General features: G+C 32.2%; 1 protein-coding gene across 1 annotated transcript; it reads right to left on the bottom strand.

The window, feature by feature from the left end:
- Nucleotides 1-4737: 4737 nt before the first annotated feature.
- LOC148620465 (neuropeptide FF receptor 2-like) lies at nucleotides 4738-12152 on the bottom strand. The gene is made up of 4 exons (XM_088577106.1): nucleotides 11367-12152; nucleotides 9055-9158; nucleotides 7840-7930; nucleotides 4738-6056 (listed from the first exon to the last, which is right to left on the bottom strand). The coding sequence occupies exons 1-4, from the start codon at nucleotides 12150-12152 to the stop codon at nucleotides 5886-5888; spliced, it is 1152 nt and encodes a 383-aa protein (XP_088433232.1). The 3' UTR covers nucleotides 4738-5885.
- Nucleotides 12153-17519: the final 5367 nt, after the last annotated feature.

The following is a 17519-nucleotide window of genomic DNA, read 5'->3' as shown; positions in this document are numbered from 1 at the left end:
GATATTGAATGCATCAGTTCACAAATCATCGATTTAAAGATATGAAATGAGAATTGATAATGTTATAATACATTCTACCATGTAAATATTATTGTTCGTGGGTTACGATTTTTTTATGATTTTTGTAGATTCGGGTGTCCACGAAATTGTTTTCTCAAAGAAGAGGACCCTTTCCATTCATTTAATAATATGATTTAAGCCTATGCCTATGATGGTCGGAGCTCATACGATGTTTACGTTACACCGTTAATTACTCTGGGGGAGTATCTTCGGTGTGGAGAATGTGTGAGACTTTCTTCCGGGAAAACTTAATACATTTATACACAACCATTACTTACCATCAAATGAATAAATAAATATGAAATCGTATCCATCGACGTATTAAAAGACAAAACAGCGCCACCGCTGTGTCGACAATTTTTGTCACTTCCGTCATAACATATTTAAGCCATTCATTTATTTGGAACACTTCTAACCTCTCTAAATTCTGTCAGAATCTGTCAGAAAACTGTTCTAAGACAGTAGTTAGAACAGAAATCCTGACAGATCCCGACAGGGTCTGACAGAGGCTGTTCTGGGTCAGGACACATTTTTGTCCTATTCCCTAACAGATCCTGACAGAAACTGACCTTGGTCGTGACAAAGAAAATAAGAAAGCTGTTCTAAACTTACATACCCATGGATAGTCCTGACTCTAAATATTTCTATTATTTGTGGCGTAATTAAGAACAGGAATAATGTAAACTGTGTGACCAAGGATTTGTATTTAATCCTTGGTGTGACTAATGTGAATCAGATTAGGAAAAAAATCTTGATTTCAAATTTTACATTGAATATCCAATTATATACATGTTCATGTTCAAATTTTGTAGATCACGGCCCAGTTACTCACCGTTCAAAAATTATCATTGTTTACATGTATATTTTATTTTACATTCTGGCCTAGAACTGTAATTAAATTAAATCATTTAATTATAGAATTAAAGTTTTATGTTTCTGTTCTTTGTATAGAAACGGTAACCGATAACTTCCAGATGTTTGGTATTTCTCATGATGTTCAAAATTGCCAAAGTTCTTTTTGAATAATATAATGGTCACAAATCACACTAGTGACTGTGACACCTGTATTTTAGTAAAAATTCTAAACATTCTGCAAAATGTGGTGCTAGCAGTTTTATTTTTAATAATGTTCTACAATTATTGACTGAAATGCTCATGTGGATGTCTGAGACACATTTATTTGAGTCAAAAATGTCATTTTGTTGTAAAATGTCTATGTGTGAACACATTTAAGTTTCATAAAGGTCTTAAATTTCTGTATGAAATGTTTGAATTTGTCAATATAGGTACTAAGTATCATACTGTTGTCTACAACAAAAAACAATCCAGTCCGAATTCTTTAAAGTCAGTTAGTAGATGCGGCAGACAATAATGATTGTTGGTAATGCATGCCATCCATAAAATTAAAGTAAGGTCAAAAATTGAAATAAAAAATCTAGTTCAAACATAGCTAGACTTCTTTCCCGTCGTACGAATCGTGAGTCGGGTGCTACGACAAATTTTTTTTCGGAATCACGTATATTTACTTTATGTTATTCTGTCAGAGAAGTTAGTGGCTGTCAGAATCTGTCAGCAACTCTTCTTATCCACGAATCTGCTCTACCTAAAACAGTTCCTGACAGGAGAGTGTCTGGACCCATGACAGTTTATGACAGAGCTAGTCCAAAGCCCTGACAGACCCTGACAAGGTGTGTCGCGGGTGAAAACAGTTTCTGACAGTTTAGAACTCTTCTATAACAGCAAATCCTGACAGAATAGAAGAGAGGTTAGAAGTGAACGCAACTGTAGTTCTGGTCTCACATTCTGTAAATGAAGGACGTCTCTGACCCTAGTCCGTTTGATAAAATTGTCAAATTCACGAATTCAAGAATCTACGAACTGACATTGTTTCCCAAACCTCGAAATTTAGCACCAATGTATTACAGTATTTTCATAGCATATAAAACAGAGTTAGAATTTAATAAGAGAACGATGAAGGAAACCAACACTCTGGCGAAAATCAACGGCATGTAATCCATGAATAAAGATCAGACATGGAATACAAACAAATACAACAAAGAACATGAAATAAGCAAAATAATACATACAAAATAACAATAGTGAATGAACAACTCAGAATAAACACTGGGAATTGCGGGAATGGAATTTCGTCAATAATGAGGAAAGGAATGTGATAAATGTGAATGGGGAGGGGCTGGGCGAGGTATAATTATATATTGAGAAAAAAAGGTTCTTTTAGCAAAATAAATATGTGTTATAACAATACTACAGATTTGGTAGGTTTATCAGTTCCGACTGATTATTTCCATACAACACCAAATTGCAGCTTAAATTTCATTGACATACAAGTATTGCAGCACATCAAGATTGTACTTTTTTAAGAGTAATCAAGGAAACCAAGGTTATAGCGGTAATCAAAAGAATGTAATCCAGGGACAAAGACCAGACATGGAAAACAGACAACAAAGAACATAAAGCAACATTCATTCATACAAAGTAACGAAAGCAAATGAGCAAATCGGACTCCACTAAAAAATGGGAGCATGGAACAGGTGCATGGGTATGGTAAGCGTCCTCTGCTTTTCTAGAAAAAACCGCCGAGTTGTTCATAAAAAGTCAATTCCAGGGTAGCCAAAAGAGGAAAGGAAAACTATGACACGTTGAACAAATCAGTTTTCATAGCGCAGATGGATACACCGTAACGATCCACGAGTTCAGGATGATGACCATAAAACTTTTGTAGTGATGACTTCAATCTTGTAGCAACATAAACCTGTTCCAGAAGCCTATTTGATATAATTCTAGCGCAATACAAAAAGTCTGCGCAGTTTCGGCAAACTCTGGCTAAGTTGTGATATGAACACTCCATACGCAGGTGCTGAAAGGATGTTATCACAGATGAATAGAAAGTTGACAATGCTGAACGAAAAGTCATATCCTTTGTCGTAGAGTTTGGTCAATAGTTTTCCTTTACGGTCGATTTCTAAGTCAAGCTATGAGGCTTACTTCACAATGTCTGTAGTATACTGTTCTCAAGCTCTTTTGGGTTGATGCGATGTATCAAATCTCTTAACTTGAGTGAAGGGAAAGGTCAGCAAGTAGAATAGCACAATTTGTTCCATTGGAATGCCGACTGATGGTTGAAAAACCACACTGGACAAATATGTCGTCGATTGAAAATTCCAGCATTTTGTAAACATCTTCTTCTGTTTATTTGGAGGATGGTTTGGAATTATTTCTTACAATGTATGAGGAATCTCTACATTTCTACAATCTATACATTTGTATCTAGGTGGTGTACCATCTTTTTTTCTGAAAAAAAAACAGGAATGTATAATGTTTTAAGTCGGGATTTTAACTGAGTATGGGGGATAGAAGTAAACAGTGTTGACAAATCATAGCTTAAAGCTACATCAACTAACTCTTCTTGCCACAATTTTCAAATAGTGTCCTTCCGGTCACGTCGTAAAGGAAGATTTAGCAATTGCAGAAACGAATAGCCGGATTAAGCAAAAATTCTAAATGACAGTAAACAACGCTCCAAGCATTGTAATTTAAATTTCTTCTGAATGCTGTGTAGAACTATTTGAGAAAATAGATAAAAAAAAAATAAAAAAATAAAATGAAATAAAATAAAATAAAAACAAGATCATGATTCACTGTCATATTTGTTGAAAGCTATGGAAATTGTATTAACAAACAAGTCCCGCACCGCAACTTAATTCATAAGAAATTGTCAAATCATATAATAGTATATCGGTATAAGTGTCCTTGATACAGATGGTATTGACAGTGAATGACTGTGAAAACTCTTAAGACAAGAAAATAATTTGAATTTAATCGAATGAAGACCTAGGATTTTTCATTCTTTTTTGGAACTTTGAATAATTTCAAATTTGAATAGTTTTTAGTGGATTCCGAGTTGCTCATTTACTTTATTTTACTCTGTATGTATCATTTTAGTTACTTTATGTTCTTTGTTGTGTTTGTCTGTTTTCCATGTCTGGTCTTTGTCCCTGGATAACATTCTTTTAATTTCCGCCAGAATCTTGGTTCCCTTGATTACTCTCTGAACAGCGTCTGATGTTCGAAATTCATTCTACACGCCGCAGCCAGCCCTCTCAAAAAAATTAAGAATCTTCCAAAGTCGGAAATTAATGCATAGTTTTACGCGATGTTAACCGTTTATTAAGCGACGTTTGAATGCATAACGAAGAACTGTTTGCAGCGATTAGTGGAAGACAATACGAACATCCGCCGCTGTGTTTAGCTCGGTAGAGAAACTTATTGTACGTGTGATATGCCTAACCTTTTTATATGAATTACCATAAATGAGACTATCTGTTTCATACCTTTACAGATCACTTACTCACTGAGAAATATCATGAATTGGAGTATGTTGATTAAAGATTGAAAGACCAATCAAAAATTTTACCTGAAAGGAGGGTAAAGGAAAATTAAAGAAAAAAAAAAACAAGACAAGCAAAATTAAAACATTTATATCCAACTCAAACCCCGAATACTCAGAAAATATTTTTTGTCGTATACTCAACATTACAACTCATTCTATTCCAAAAATGTTTATTTATGTAAAGTGTAATTAAACAATAGTATTTAATATTTCATTTATGACTTTGATACATGGATATTGTTTTTTCATAATAGTTAAAACCCATAATTATTTTTGTACCTTTTTGTTTTTTATTTTTGTTTTGTTTTGTTTAATTTTTTTATTTGCCATTCGATCAACAAGAATAAAAAACGACTTTGTGAAGAGAAAAAAGAATGTATATCAATTAATGAAAACAAACATAAAACAAGAGGATATCAATTTGAATAAAAAACGGACATGGTGGGGACATTTTGTTTTCTTGCCATTATCTCCTGTAGAAAAAAATGTCATCTGATTTGAAACAATTTCACCAAATTCAAACAAATGTCGAAGATCACAGTACATATGACTGATTTTTTTCTTATTTGTGCCATAAATACTTAAAAAACCTAAACGCGCTCTCGATACTTCGTTATAACGTCGGACATCTTACAATCTATGGCTAGATTTTATAAGGATCAACTAAAAACTTTTATCTCAGTTGTACAAAGTGCATAGGATAGTTATTGAAATTCAGTGAAAATAAAGTTAGAAACTTCGACATATTCATATTTGTTAAGAAAGTAATTTTGAAAATCAGTAGAAGTATCATAATTTCATTGCGTCTCTAGTGAAAACATTTGTCAAAGCATGATCTGTGACATCGTCCCAAAGTTTGACAATGGCGACGTTTTTGTATCTTTTTTTTTCATAAGACGGATCATTTACCGTGTAACCATAGTTTAAAATCAGATAGAATGTGAAGATCACGTGTCATTTTGTGTTATCTACCTTGAGGTAAAAAATGAAGTTATGTTGTCATACTGATATACTGTACACTATAGGAAACCATCTGTGCAGGTATTGTTGTTATCCGTCAACGATAATTTTTAATTTACAAAACAGTCTTCGACCCATCAAACATTAAACAGTTTTTCGTTTTTATCACGTGACTGTAGATCATTATATACATGTTAGGAAGTGATTTGATTCGTCTGCTATAACATGAACTTCTTACATATGCATTTGCATATATGCATTTAAGATTCTGTTCAAATATAGAAGAAAACCTTTAATGAAGTGATAATACACATAAGAAGACATATTACAAAATCGCAGTTTGTCGATCAGTCGGTAATAAATCACTGATTCATAAATGATTGTTCATCGATCCGTCCTAATTCCAAAATTCGAACATTCAAATAGACGCACTGATCCATTCGGGTAATAATTCTTAAATGCTTTGCAACTGAGCTTCCAAAACTCTTTCATTGGTGAATGATGGTCGTATACTTGGTTTAAGTGAGATAACAACATGTCTGTGTGCGTAACAAGGTTTCTTCCGTCCTTTACAACATCTGATACACGATTCAAACAACTCCATGAACTCTTTTTTAAACTTCGCCTGAAATAAAAAAAATAAATATCATTTTCAACTTGAATTATTTACCGAAAGAGGTATATTTTCTTATAAATGTTTCTGTTGAACTATTATAAAATGATGATATTTTGGTAACCAAGGAATTTAACTTTTCAATGTTATATAATAATAACATGATGGTTTAGAAACTTTACAGTGAAATCTTTCTTGTCCGAACCCCTTTCGGACTGAAGAGGTCGGTGAGTATGGACAGGTGTACGATTAATCCTGGTTCAAAGTACATCTAAAGTGATACAATGGTACTTCAAAACTTGTGTAGTTTAGGCAGGATTTCGGTTGTTGAGGGTTCGTTTTAGACAGGTTTTACTGTATATCGTTTATAAATGGACTATAGAATATGTTTCGTTTACAAGGTAAACATTCATTTGGTAGAATACTTTTTAAAAGTATGCAATATTCAATCTGATCTAATAGAATTTTATTGGGTATGGATACCATAGATACCTGTATAAACGGAGGTAGAGAACGATTGAAAATATAAATGTTAAAAAGAACAAATATTTTAAAATGTTACAAGTCTAAAACAATATATTCAAATCTGCACCATAGGGATTATACCTTTAACTTATGCCTTTAACCAAACCCTGAAAGACCCTAACTTGTAATAACCAAACGTAAAAGTAATATAACGACACAAGACATTCTAACGACCAGCATTTCCTGACTGTAGACAGACACATGAAATCAACAGTGGGATTAAACCACGCCCGTTTAAATTCAAGGAAAACAAATCTCACAAACAATAAAATTCCCTCCGTGGAAAACATCTAAATACAAGATACTTTGTATATAGCTTATTAATGGTGTTTTGTCTGATTAAAAAAAATGTTTTGCCTTTGTCCGGAATTATGAACATGCCGTTTCTCATTCAATAAAATAAGTTGCATATACATTATAGTTTTTTATTATGTATGGACAAAAATAAAACATAAACAACTAAAATACCAATCGATTTTTCAGTGCATTGATTTATTTCAAATGAGGTAAGAAAGAAAATAAAAGAATTAAAATGTGAAGCATAAAAAACAAATTACACAAAAGAAATGAAAAATACCGATATGTTGTAAAGTGTGTAAAAACGAAACCTAATAAATGAGTCAGATGCAAATTCGGAATGATTTTTTTTTTTGCAGATAGACGGATATAGCTCGATGAAATAACACACATAAAACTGATGACGCCATCTTCATGATCATGCAAAAGATAATGCAATCATTTATGAACATACTGACATAATGAGGAACACCGGAGAAAGAAAAACATATCAATTGGGTGGAGATAACATAATGACTTTCGGCTTTGATTGTGGTATTGAAATAGTTCAGTGACTCACCAAACACAAAGGATGAACTTTATTTTAGAAAGTTTGTGTAACTAAATATCACAAGTAGCTTTATCTATTTAGGAAAAATGGCAAGAAGACGACGGACAGATAATATTATTAGTTCAAGCACAGAATCTAAGATGTACGTAGATGAAGTGCGAAAAGATTCTGCACATCACCTATCAATGTGTTGGAAATGTTTCTATGAAATACATTTAACAAAAATCTATTTTGATTTGGAAGAAGACCAAATTTCATTTTATTTTTCATTTTACCTGATGTCCCACCTATCTAACTTGGAAAGTTTCTTCATTTAAGGACAGAGATATAGTACTAAAATTTTACTTAACTTACACAAAACGCAGACCAAGATGCATGATTAGTCTATGAAGGAAATTAACAAGTTTGAAATGGTAAACTTACATTCAACAGCCCATAGATAAATGGATTGAGACAGGCGTTACTCATAGCTAACCAATTTGCACAAAGCCACAGTATGCTAATGTGCTGGAATCTGAAGATAATAAATAAAGATATGTATATGAGCATGTCTCTGGAAGAAAAAGAAATGATACAAAATGAACAAATATATTGAACATGAATCAATGATGATATAGGAATAGGATAGAAAATTCAGCACGAATAGTTTTTTTCCATATGCAACAAAGGGATGAACCGTCAGTATATCGGGGGGAGGGATCATTTTATATTGCAAATCGTTGTAAATAATCAAAAATAATTGTTTACTGTATTGTAGAATACCCTTGGAGGTTTTGGTCCATCAATTGTGTATCGAATCAATCATTTGTAACAATAACGAGAATATTGTTATTGGAAATTTCGACAATGTGTCATAAATTCGTTATATATTCGTATAGAGTATATATACCTGTTGATTAAGTCAATGTGTTGTATTCAAATATTTATATTGAATGTCGAAATTGATTTTTTTTACGTTTTGATGTAATATATATCTTTATTACTTTATAATTATCTTTATTATTGTTAGTGATAATAACATGACAAATTCCGTTTTTCACACACTGAACATATAAGGATAAATTGTAAATCAAAAGAAAACTGGGTCAAGATTTGCCAATCTTACTATCAATATTCTTTTGTCTGTAATATTAAATGTAAGGCAATTACTTCTAAATGCTCAAAACTTGACTATAAGAGTTGGAATAAGAATACTAGCGACACTTGGGAATTCGAAAGGTCAATCAAGGGAACCAAGGTTATAGCGGATATCAAAAGATAGTTTTTTCAGGGGCAAACTCCAAACATGAAAAACATACACAACAAAGAACATTAAGTAACTAAAATAATACATATAAAGTAACAAAAGCAAATGAACAACTCGGACTCACTACAAAGTGGGAGCAGTGACCAGGTGCTCCGGCAGGATAAGCGTCCTCTGTTTTTCTAGAAAAACTCGTCGAGTTGCTCATAAAAAGTCAAGTCCGTGGTAGACGAGAGAGGAAAGGAAAACTATGACACGATGAACAAATCAGTTTTCGTGGTTCAGATGGATACACTGTTACAATCGTTAGAGTTGTAACAAGAATACGAGCGACACTTGTACAAGATAATATTTGTCTACAAAAGTTGAATCAAATGTGGTGAAAAAGTACATACGAATTGATTGTTTCGGCGTAGTAAGGTATCAGCACATTGTAAGTCTGTAAAGGCAGCCAACACACGGCAAAAAGACAAACTACTACTATCAACATCTTTACAAGCTGAAAAATAAACAAAAAAACAAGAACAACGTGCAAACAGAATTTTTTCAGTGTATTCTCGATACATATATACAATTTTTGTTCCTTATTTCTAAAATTACTTTATATTTGAGGGATTGTGCAAATATGGAATATTGGTTTGATTTTTTTTTATTGTTTCCCTTTTGAAAACAACAGTTTTATGTTAATGAACGAGAAACTGTTTATAGATAAGTAAATAACCTCTTTTCAATTTCACCTTAATAGTCATTTATGATATTTACAAAATGCAAGCCATTTAAGCAAGGTTTTTATTTCAAAGGGACATAACCAACCAAAACACGACAACTTGGTTGTAGGTCTCATTTGGTAAAAGGAAGGACAGTAAACAGTCAAGAAGACTTTAGGACGTCAGAGGTCATTTCAGCTATTGAATTTTTTTTTCTATTCATCATAGTTTTCATGATATTGTCTGAACACTGTATAAAAACATCAAAAACGTCATTTTTTACTTTACAGGGGCAATAACTCTAACAAAGAGTCGTCTGACAACTTTTATCCCCGGAGACTTTTGTGGGCCTTAAAATAATGATCATTTGAGCAGTCGAAAGAATTCGGCTGACTAATATAACGGTTTTGGAGATATAATATGCGAAAAACTACTCTCTGGCCTTATGTTCAATTTTAAGTAACGACAACCATGATTTTTCAGAGATAAAAAATCCCCAAGTCAGTCCTATGCAGGATACCCCAAGAAACATTCATTCCAAGTTTGGTTTCTATTGGCCAAGTGGTGTCAGAGAAGATTTGTGAGGAAAATAAGACTACAAATAGCAAAAAGAAAAGTTGAAAAAGGCGGATCAAAATTTCCACATCAGTTCTATGCTGGATACCCCAATGCGCATTCATGCTAAGTTTGGTCCCAATTGGTCAAGTAGTGTCAGAGGAGAAGAATTTTAAAACATTGTTAACAACGACGACGACGGACGCCTTGTCATGGCAATAGCTCACATGGCCTTCGGCCTTGTGAGCTAAAAAATATATTGTAAAAAAATTGAGTTCATGATACTTTCTTTGTGAATTCCAACTTGATGAAATAGTTTTGTAGTTATAATTAACTTTTGAAATTAACAAAATCAGCATTTGTCATGTTTTGATATAATAAATCTTTGTTATGTCACCATAAGTTCACGAAAAAGTAATAGAATAAATTTATGTAAAGATAGAATGAGTGTATCAGATACAGAAATGTATATATAATGAACATATGATTTGTTGTATATTACACGGTACTGTTGCAAGACACTTTTTGAAAATTCCAAGTTTTATATGTTAAGTAGCAAATACAGCATTTCTCTTATTAGTCTTTGATGAGTAGCTTTGGTTTAAGATTGATAAATTATGAATATACTTATATATACTTAATTTTCAGTCTATCTGCTTTTAAAAATCAAATCTTTTTCACTTAGAAAATAATATTCTGTTTTGATAAATCTCTTTCTTTTCAATATTGTCTTATTTAAAATGATAACTGAAAGGGTATACTTTCCATGAAAGAGATAAGTTATTAATATATAATATCGAAAGAGTAATCAAGGGAACCAAGGTTATAGCGGTAATCAAAAGAATGTAATCCAGGGACAAAGACCAGACATGGAAAACAGACATACACAACAAAAAACATAACGTAACCAAAACCATACATACAAAGCAACAAAAGTAAATGAGCAACTCGGCCCCCACAAGAAACTGGGAGCATGGACCAGGTGCACCGGTAGGGTAAGCGTCCTCTGGTTTTTTAGAAACACCCGCCGAGTTGCTCATAAGAAGTCAAGTCCGGGGTAGATAAACGAGGAAAGGAAAACTATGACCCGTTGAATAAATCAGTTTTCATGGTGCTGATGGATACACCATAACGATCCACGAGTTCATGAAGTTTACATTTAATAAATTTGTTCAGTAAAAGTTCGCTCTGTCTCAAATCTTCAGGAAAATAAGGAGGCCAATTTCACCCGTCAGTTTCTTTAACCATTTGCGAAACGAAATTATTACAAATTCAAATTAAGAGCAAAAAAGAAAAAAAAAAGAAAAGAAATATCATTTTTTTGCCGATTTAAATTAAAATGTTGTAAAAGTGATTCAAAGTAACATATCATATTTTATACCCCAATTTATTCTTTATCTTTTTAACTTAATTTGAATACCAGTTGAATGGATGATAAACCATACCTTTCGCCTATTAGCGATTCTAAGTCTACCTCCTGTTGTAGTATGTATTATTTCATGGTTAGAGACGCCAGGGAAATTACATTTCCAAACTCTAGCAGTGATCCGAACATAGGAAAATGTTATAATGGTAAGTGGCACTATGTACTGCGTCAGAGCAAGGTACATTGTATGGAATGTCAAAAAGCTATGGGAAGGATATTTTGCGTTACAGATCTTCTTCAGGATAAAATGTGAACTGGTAGAAACATAAACTTTCCCTATTTCGAAATACAAAGCTGTTGGCATTGCTGAGGCAATGCTACAAATCCATATAAAAATTAACACTAAAAAGGCAGTTCTCTTCTGAATACCAGCTTTAAGTGGAAAGATGACCGCAATGTATCTATCTAACGCTATCACTGTCAGAGATAAAACACTGACATATACTGATACATCTTTCACGAACGGGGCAAGTTTACACATAAAATCAGCTGAAGTCCATTTCTGTAATATTGTAGCATGAAATTGAAAAGGTATTGTAAATAAACCAAGCGCGACATCTGACACGGCAAGGTTTGTAACAAGTGTATTTGTCACTGTATGCATGTTTTTCTTTGATATCACAACTATGATAACAAGTATATTCCCAACAATTGCCCCTAATGCAATTAGTCCATATAATACGGCAAACACAATCAGGAGTTCCCCAGAAACGTCTTTGTCTTGATGGTCTAGAACAGTCTGCATCAACGTCTTATTTGAAATATTATAAAGTTTCTGAATAACACTATGTTCAATTAAAGCCATGTCCATTGTTTTCTTCAGGATATCAAATCCCTATATTCTTAACCATTTAACGCTTAAAAAGCATTGACACACCATTATTTCATTTAAAGTATTGATATGCAAACAGATTCATTAAAATATCTCAACTTATTACAGTACTATCAACAAGATTCCTAGATGATATATTCATGCTTCTAATACTGAATTGTCTTTGACAACGGCTATTACATAAGATGACGATTCATTCCATAAACCAATGCCAGCTTCCACAGACAAATAAATACTTGATAAATTGTTCTAATGCAAGACTGTTTTAACACAACAGCAGTTCCTGATCATTATCGCTACATTTTTTTATCAAATCTTAAAATAATACTTATTCTATATATTTCTAATCATTTTTTACAGATCATATCGAACTATTAACTAGATGTCAAAACTATCTAAGCCAGAATACATCGTAAAATGGTACGCAAGAAATGGATGTTTGGACAATATGTAACGCTAAACATTTTTGAAACCGCGAGAATGAAACCTGCGAAAAGATTCACTTGACAAAATCCGCTAAAATAAGCAAACCCGAAAATTAATACTTTTACAGTATGTAAAATTTATGCTCCATAAATGTACATTATGTTTATATATGTCTTCTATACTGTTTTGACTACTGATTTAACCCATTTTGCCCAGTAGTGATTTTGTGCTGCTTGTTCGTATTACAATAAATCGGCAATTAACCGTAAGGCGTGGGTTTAGCGTGCTACAAAGCTTGTTTAACCCATAATTTTCATAGGGTGTATAAGTTTCGTCATGTGACTCCGTGGTTTCACGAGAATGTGTCCTAATCTACCAATCAAATGCTTAGAGATTTGTCATTTTCAGAGCATTGGGTTCAGTATATAAAAGCAAAACATATTCTCGTGTTAACATACCAATAAAAATGACAAATTTCTATTTCAACATGATAAAAGTATTAAGTAAAACGAAAATTAGAAGTTTTACATGCTAATACAGAGTTTCGAGATCCCTGAAGTAAGCAATAAAATGCAGACCGGTCTTCGGATTTCAATAAGTATTACAGGCTAAAAACCACTAATTCCACTTCCCATAGGCTTCTATGCTAATTTCACAATATTCAATGGCTTCTCTGGACTTTACCTTAACTTTAACCTGCAGAGGACTATATATCAGCATGATTCTACATATGTCAGCTCACAATCCTCAGAATGGCGTGTGGGATTAGCAGACTTGCAGTGAAGTAGTGGTCACCGAAAGTGAAGGGTCTATAAATAGCATGGGAAATCCCAGTGTTTTCACAAGATAGGGGTATATTTAAAAATCATTGTGGAGATTAGTCTTCACATCACAAGAAGCAAAATGCACCTATAAAATGTACAGAAATGTTTTTCCTGTCAGAAACTGTTTAAATTTTTTAAATAAGATGAGAACTTTTTTCACAGCACTATGAGGAACAGGGGTAATTTCTGCGTAGGACTATTTTTGCGTACGTTCCAAATGCTCATTGGTTGAATTGGTGGTCTGTAACCTAAATTACAACAGAAATTCTGATAAGGAAAATGAAACTAGAACGAGACTTACAGACCCTATTGTAAGTGTCTGTTCGTCAAGACCATTCAAATTGTTTTTTACTTGTTTTTTTTTTTGCCTTGGTGTTGACATTTGTAATATGTACTTTGCTTAAAGATTATTCCTTTGACTACTACTCTTGATGTTATCAGTTCTGTCATTTTGTTATTACATGTACCCCTTCAAAATATAAGTAAAAAAAAGAAAAAATATATAATAATTAACATAAATTAATTAAAGATTCTAGTATTAAGTTCTAGGAAAAAAGCCTTGTGAAAAAAATGTAATAACAGAAAACTCCATGAATGAACAACACAACCGATAAACAAGTCACAGTTATAGAACTACTACTTCCAATAGAGTGTAATTTCTCACTTTGATGGTAATGCACAAGTAGATTAGCTCAATAAAATCACACAATGTACTTTGCTCCATTGAAGTAAGTATTTAAGTAATGTCTATAATTTATGACCAGGTTATACGAAATAATATGGTGTGTTGCAGTTTGTATACTGTTTCTAAAATTGTTAATGTCATAATTGATCATGATTGGAAGCTTTTCAAGACGACATTTGATGAAAAACATATATTTCATCTTCTTTTGTGAGATTGCTTTTTAAGTGTTTAAATGCCTTAATTATACATCAATTTAAATGTTTGCATATCAGATTCAGAAGATTAGATTGCTTAGGAGGTGTCATAGAAAGATTAGGCAGTTTGTGGCACCTGAAAAAAACAAAAACAACATAATTTCCATCTACAATCACATTTTTTTTTTACAAAATGATAAACGTAGTTTGAAATTTATTGAATAGTAAGAACGAAAAACATTAGAGGTCAATAACTCAATCTGCTCAAAATTTAGTCGATTTGTTAGAGAACTTCGAAAATATAAACAAAGTCATACACGGACAACGGACAAATCCTGTTTAATTTTACATCAAAATGAGTTAAAAATTTCAATGGAAGAAAAAAGTGTTGGGATCGAATTTACTCACTGTCGGTCATATGATCAATCTGCCTGAATTCTAAAACAAAAATCTTTTAAAATGTCATAATGTTTCAGCTACATGTATAAATACATAATGTACTAGTATTTACAAATAACACAAACAAACAAAACAAAACAAAAACATTAAAAATTTTGAATGATTGTTTATCGCTGAAAAAAATCATATTGAATTTTTGAATACTCATTACTCATTATAGATGACTTATCAACTTTCCTAAAGTTCTAATTATAAATTTTTATTTCGATTAAATTTCTTGTATGACCCCAATCACAATTAGAAAAAAACATTGGCTGAAAAGAATTGTTTGAACTATTTTTAATCACTTCATTTGTCACGTCGCTAAAAACGCATTCCATAGCTTTTAGTGCATATCATCACTTACACACATCGAATGACATTGTTAAAAATGTTTATTTTCTCCTATCCTTTTAAGGAAGTAGCATGATGCTATTTTCGAAAACAAAGAATATAAAATCAAGCAAAAAAAAAAAAAAAGAGGATTAGCTCTTGAATAAATGGCGTCATGTGAAACCATTTGGCTGTAAACATCAGTAAGAATTGAAATGCATTAATATAAGTGCTGTTAATTTTGTGATTGAAACAATACTCTTGCATTTAATAGCGTGATAAAAAGTCTTTTGTTATATAATGATCCGTAGGAGTATAATTTTGTATTTTATAATAAAAAAGGACATAAAACTAGTACATATATCTAACACCAAAACTTTTTCGTTACGACTTACTATGTATCTACTTACTGCACTATTCGATTTTTTATAACATCTAGATATAAAAAAGTCCTGTTGTTGGATAAGTTAGCACACTTAAAAAACAAAAGCTTTCTATTTCAGAGGAGCAAGGTTGTTCATTAGTTAGACTTCACTGCAGTACATCTTTATCAATTTGAATAAGATTAAGATATTAACTCAAAATACTAAAAATACTAAATAATTAGTCTTTGCGTATTGTAAATTCCAGCATACGTATATTTCCTTATAATAAACAAGAAACATATAGATTTACATATTCAGTAATAGTATGTTAATTAAAATTTTTTCGCCTACTGTCATTCATTACAATGGACAACTTAGTTTCCCGACCCATCTGCCAAAATATATTTGGTGGAATGTAGGGTATTGATCTAACTTTTTGCACTTAAATCACCTACACTAAATCAGTCATTCAATAAATCATAATCCATTGAAGAATTATTTTTTACTGTATTGTAAGCAGATGGTAGGTACAGTAATGAACTCCACTTGACTTTTAGTTCATATCATCCGTAATCCACACATTGTTCCAATTGTTACTTTGTGTATAGAGAACTGTCACATTCACTTTCGTTCCGGAATAAATTCTTTCTCAATATTCAAGTCAGGTGGGATTGACAGGCGTAAGACATTACTATGGGAGACAAAGAGCTATAGCCTTGAATTGGTTACAATAAAAAATACAGTATGATCGAATCATTTACGAAATGGTCTATGATCCAAGACATTTTTCCACATGCACTGTGTAACGTTTGGTGGTCTTTTTTTCCATTGCAGAAATATATATTTGTCTAGTATAGAACCATATGCCATTTCCCACTAGATTCGACCAATACGATACAAAAAGTGGTCTATTATATACTTGACTCCTAGTTCTAAATAATATATATGTCAAATAAAATGTTTACAATCTATTTGTATTCCTTACACATTTGACATTTCCCTTTCTAACAAAGCCATTTAAAGTTGTGGTCTTGTTATCACATTTCATTCCTTTAGAGCTATTTGTAGCATCAAATAAACTTTCTTTTCTGTCATAAACTTTATCTCGTCATTTGAAGACATACGAACAATTTCCTTTCCATAATTGTTTCATTTTTTTCGACAGGGAAATTGTCTTTTGATTAGGAGCACTATATATGATTCCGGGAATCCGTGATTCATGCTGACGAAAGCAGCAAAATAAAAGAAACGTTGCTAGTCAGTTATTTTATATAATTGATTACCGCAAAACCTATCATTTTGAATTGTCTTATATGGGACTCACGAAAACATTTTAGTAATATATTACTATCATTTTCATATGATTTCGAGTTTTTTTTAGAATTTGTACATAGTAAGCCTTCTGCGTTAATGTATTTAAACTTCTGTACTTAAACATTCTGTGATGCGAAAGAAACGGTTACGTCGTAATATAATTGTTATATGTATAAATAAAAGTCACTTTTATGTGGACTTTGTGATTGACAGTTGACTATTATTCATAATTATGTAGTGCACAATTGGATGAAAATAGTATTTTTATCTTAATGTTTGCTTAACCAAAAATAGATTTCGTTATATAAACTTTTTCACTTTGTTTTCCTTTTGGTTACAAAATGTAAAATGCTATAAGAATCAGGAAAAATAGGCAAAATCAAAAATATGCGCGTAAAACACCTACCGATTCGACAGTACCACTATAGACTGCTTACAATTAGGCTTCTGGAACAGGGTTATATTGCTGCATAATTGAAGTCATCACTGCAGAAATTTTATTTTCGTCCTCATGGACTCGTGTATCGTTACAATGTATCCATCTGCACCATGAGAAAACATTTGTTCAACATGTCATAGTTTTTTCGTTCCTCCTTCGTCTACGTCGGACTTTACGGGACTTTCAAGCCCATATTATCATATGAGAATCAAATGACTACCATATAATAAATATCATATGATTTTCATATGATTACCATATGATTATCATATGAATCGAGCACCATATGATTATCACATGTGGCACATTTGGCTGTGTAGTA

The sequence above is a fragment of the Perna viridis genome, chromosome 4 (assembly GCF_037379345.1).
Source record: "Perna viridis isolate PV_CMFRI_1.1 ecotype Kerala chromosome 4, ASM3737934v1, whole genome shotgun sequence".
Classification (NCBI taxonomy): domain Eukaryota; kingdom Metazoa; phylum Mollusca; class Bivalvia; order Mytilida; family Mytilidae; genus Perna; species Perna viridis.
This window is presented reverse-complemented; position numbering and strand designations above follow the sequence as displayed.

What these genes read in the sequence shown, in the direction of transcription:
- LOC148620465 (XM_088577106.1), bottom strand. Translation starts at nt 12,152, where the DNA reads ATGGCTTTAATTGAACATAGTGTTATTCAGAAACTTTATAATATTTCA. An exon ending in GAATCGCTAATAGGCGAAAG is followed by an intron (nt 9,159 to 11,366) that starts GTATGGTTTATC and finishes TTTATTTTTCAG; the next exon opens with CTTGTAAAGATGTTGATAGT. An exon ending in TTATCTATGGGCTGTTGAAT is followed by an intron (nt 6,057 to 7,839) that starts GTAAGTTTACCA and finishes TTTTTATTTCAG; the next exon opens with GCGAAGTTTAAAAAAGAGTT.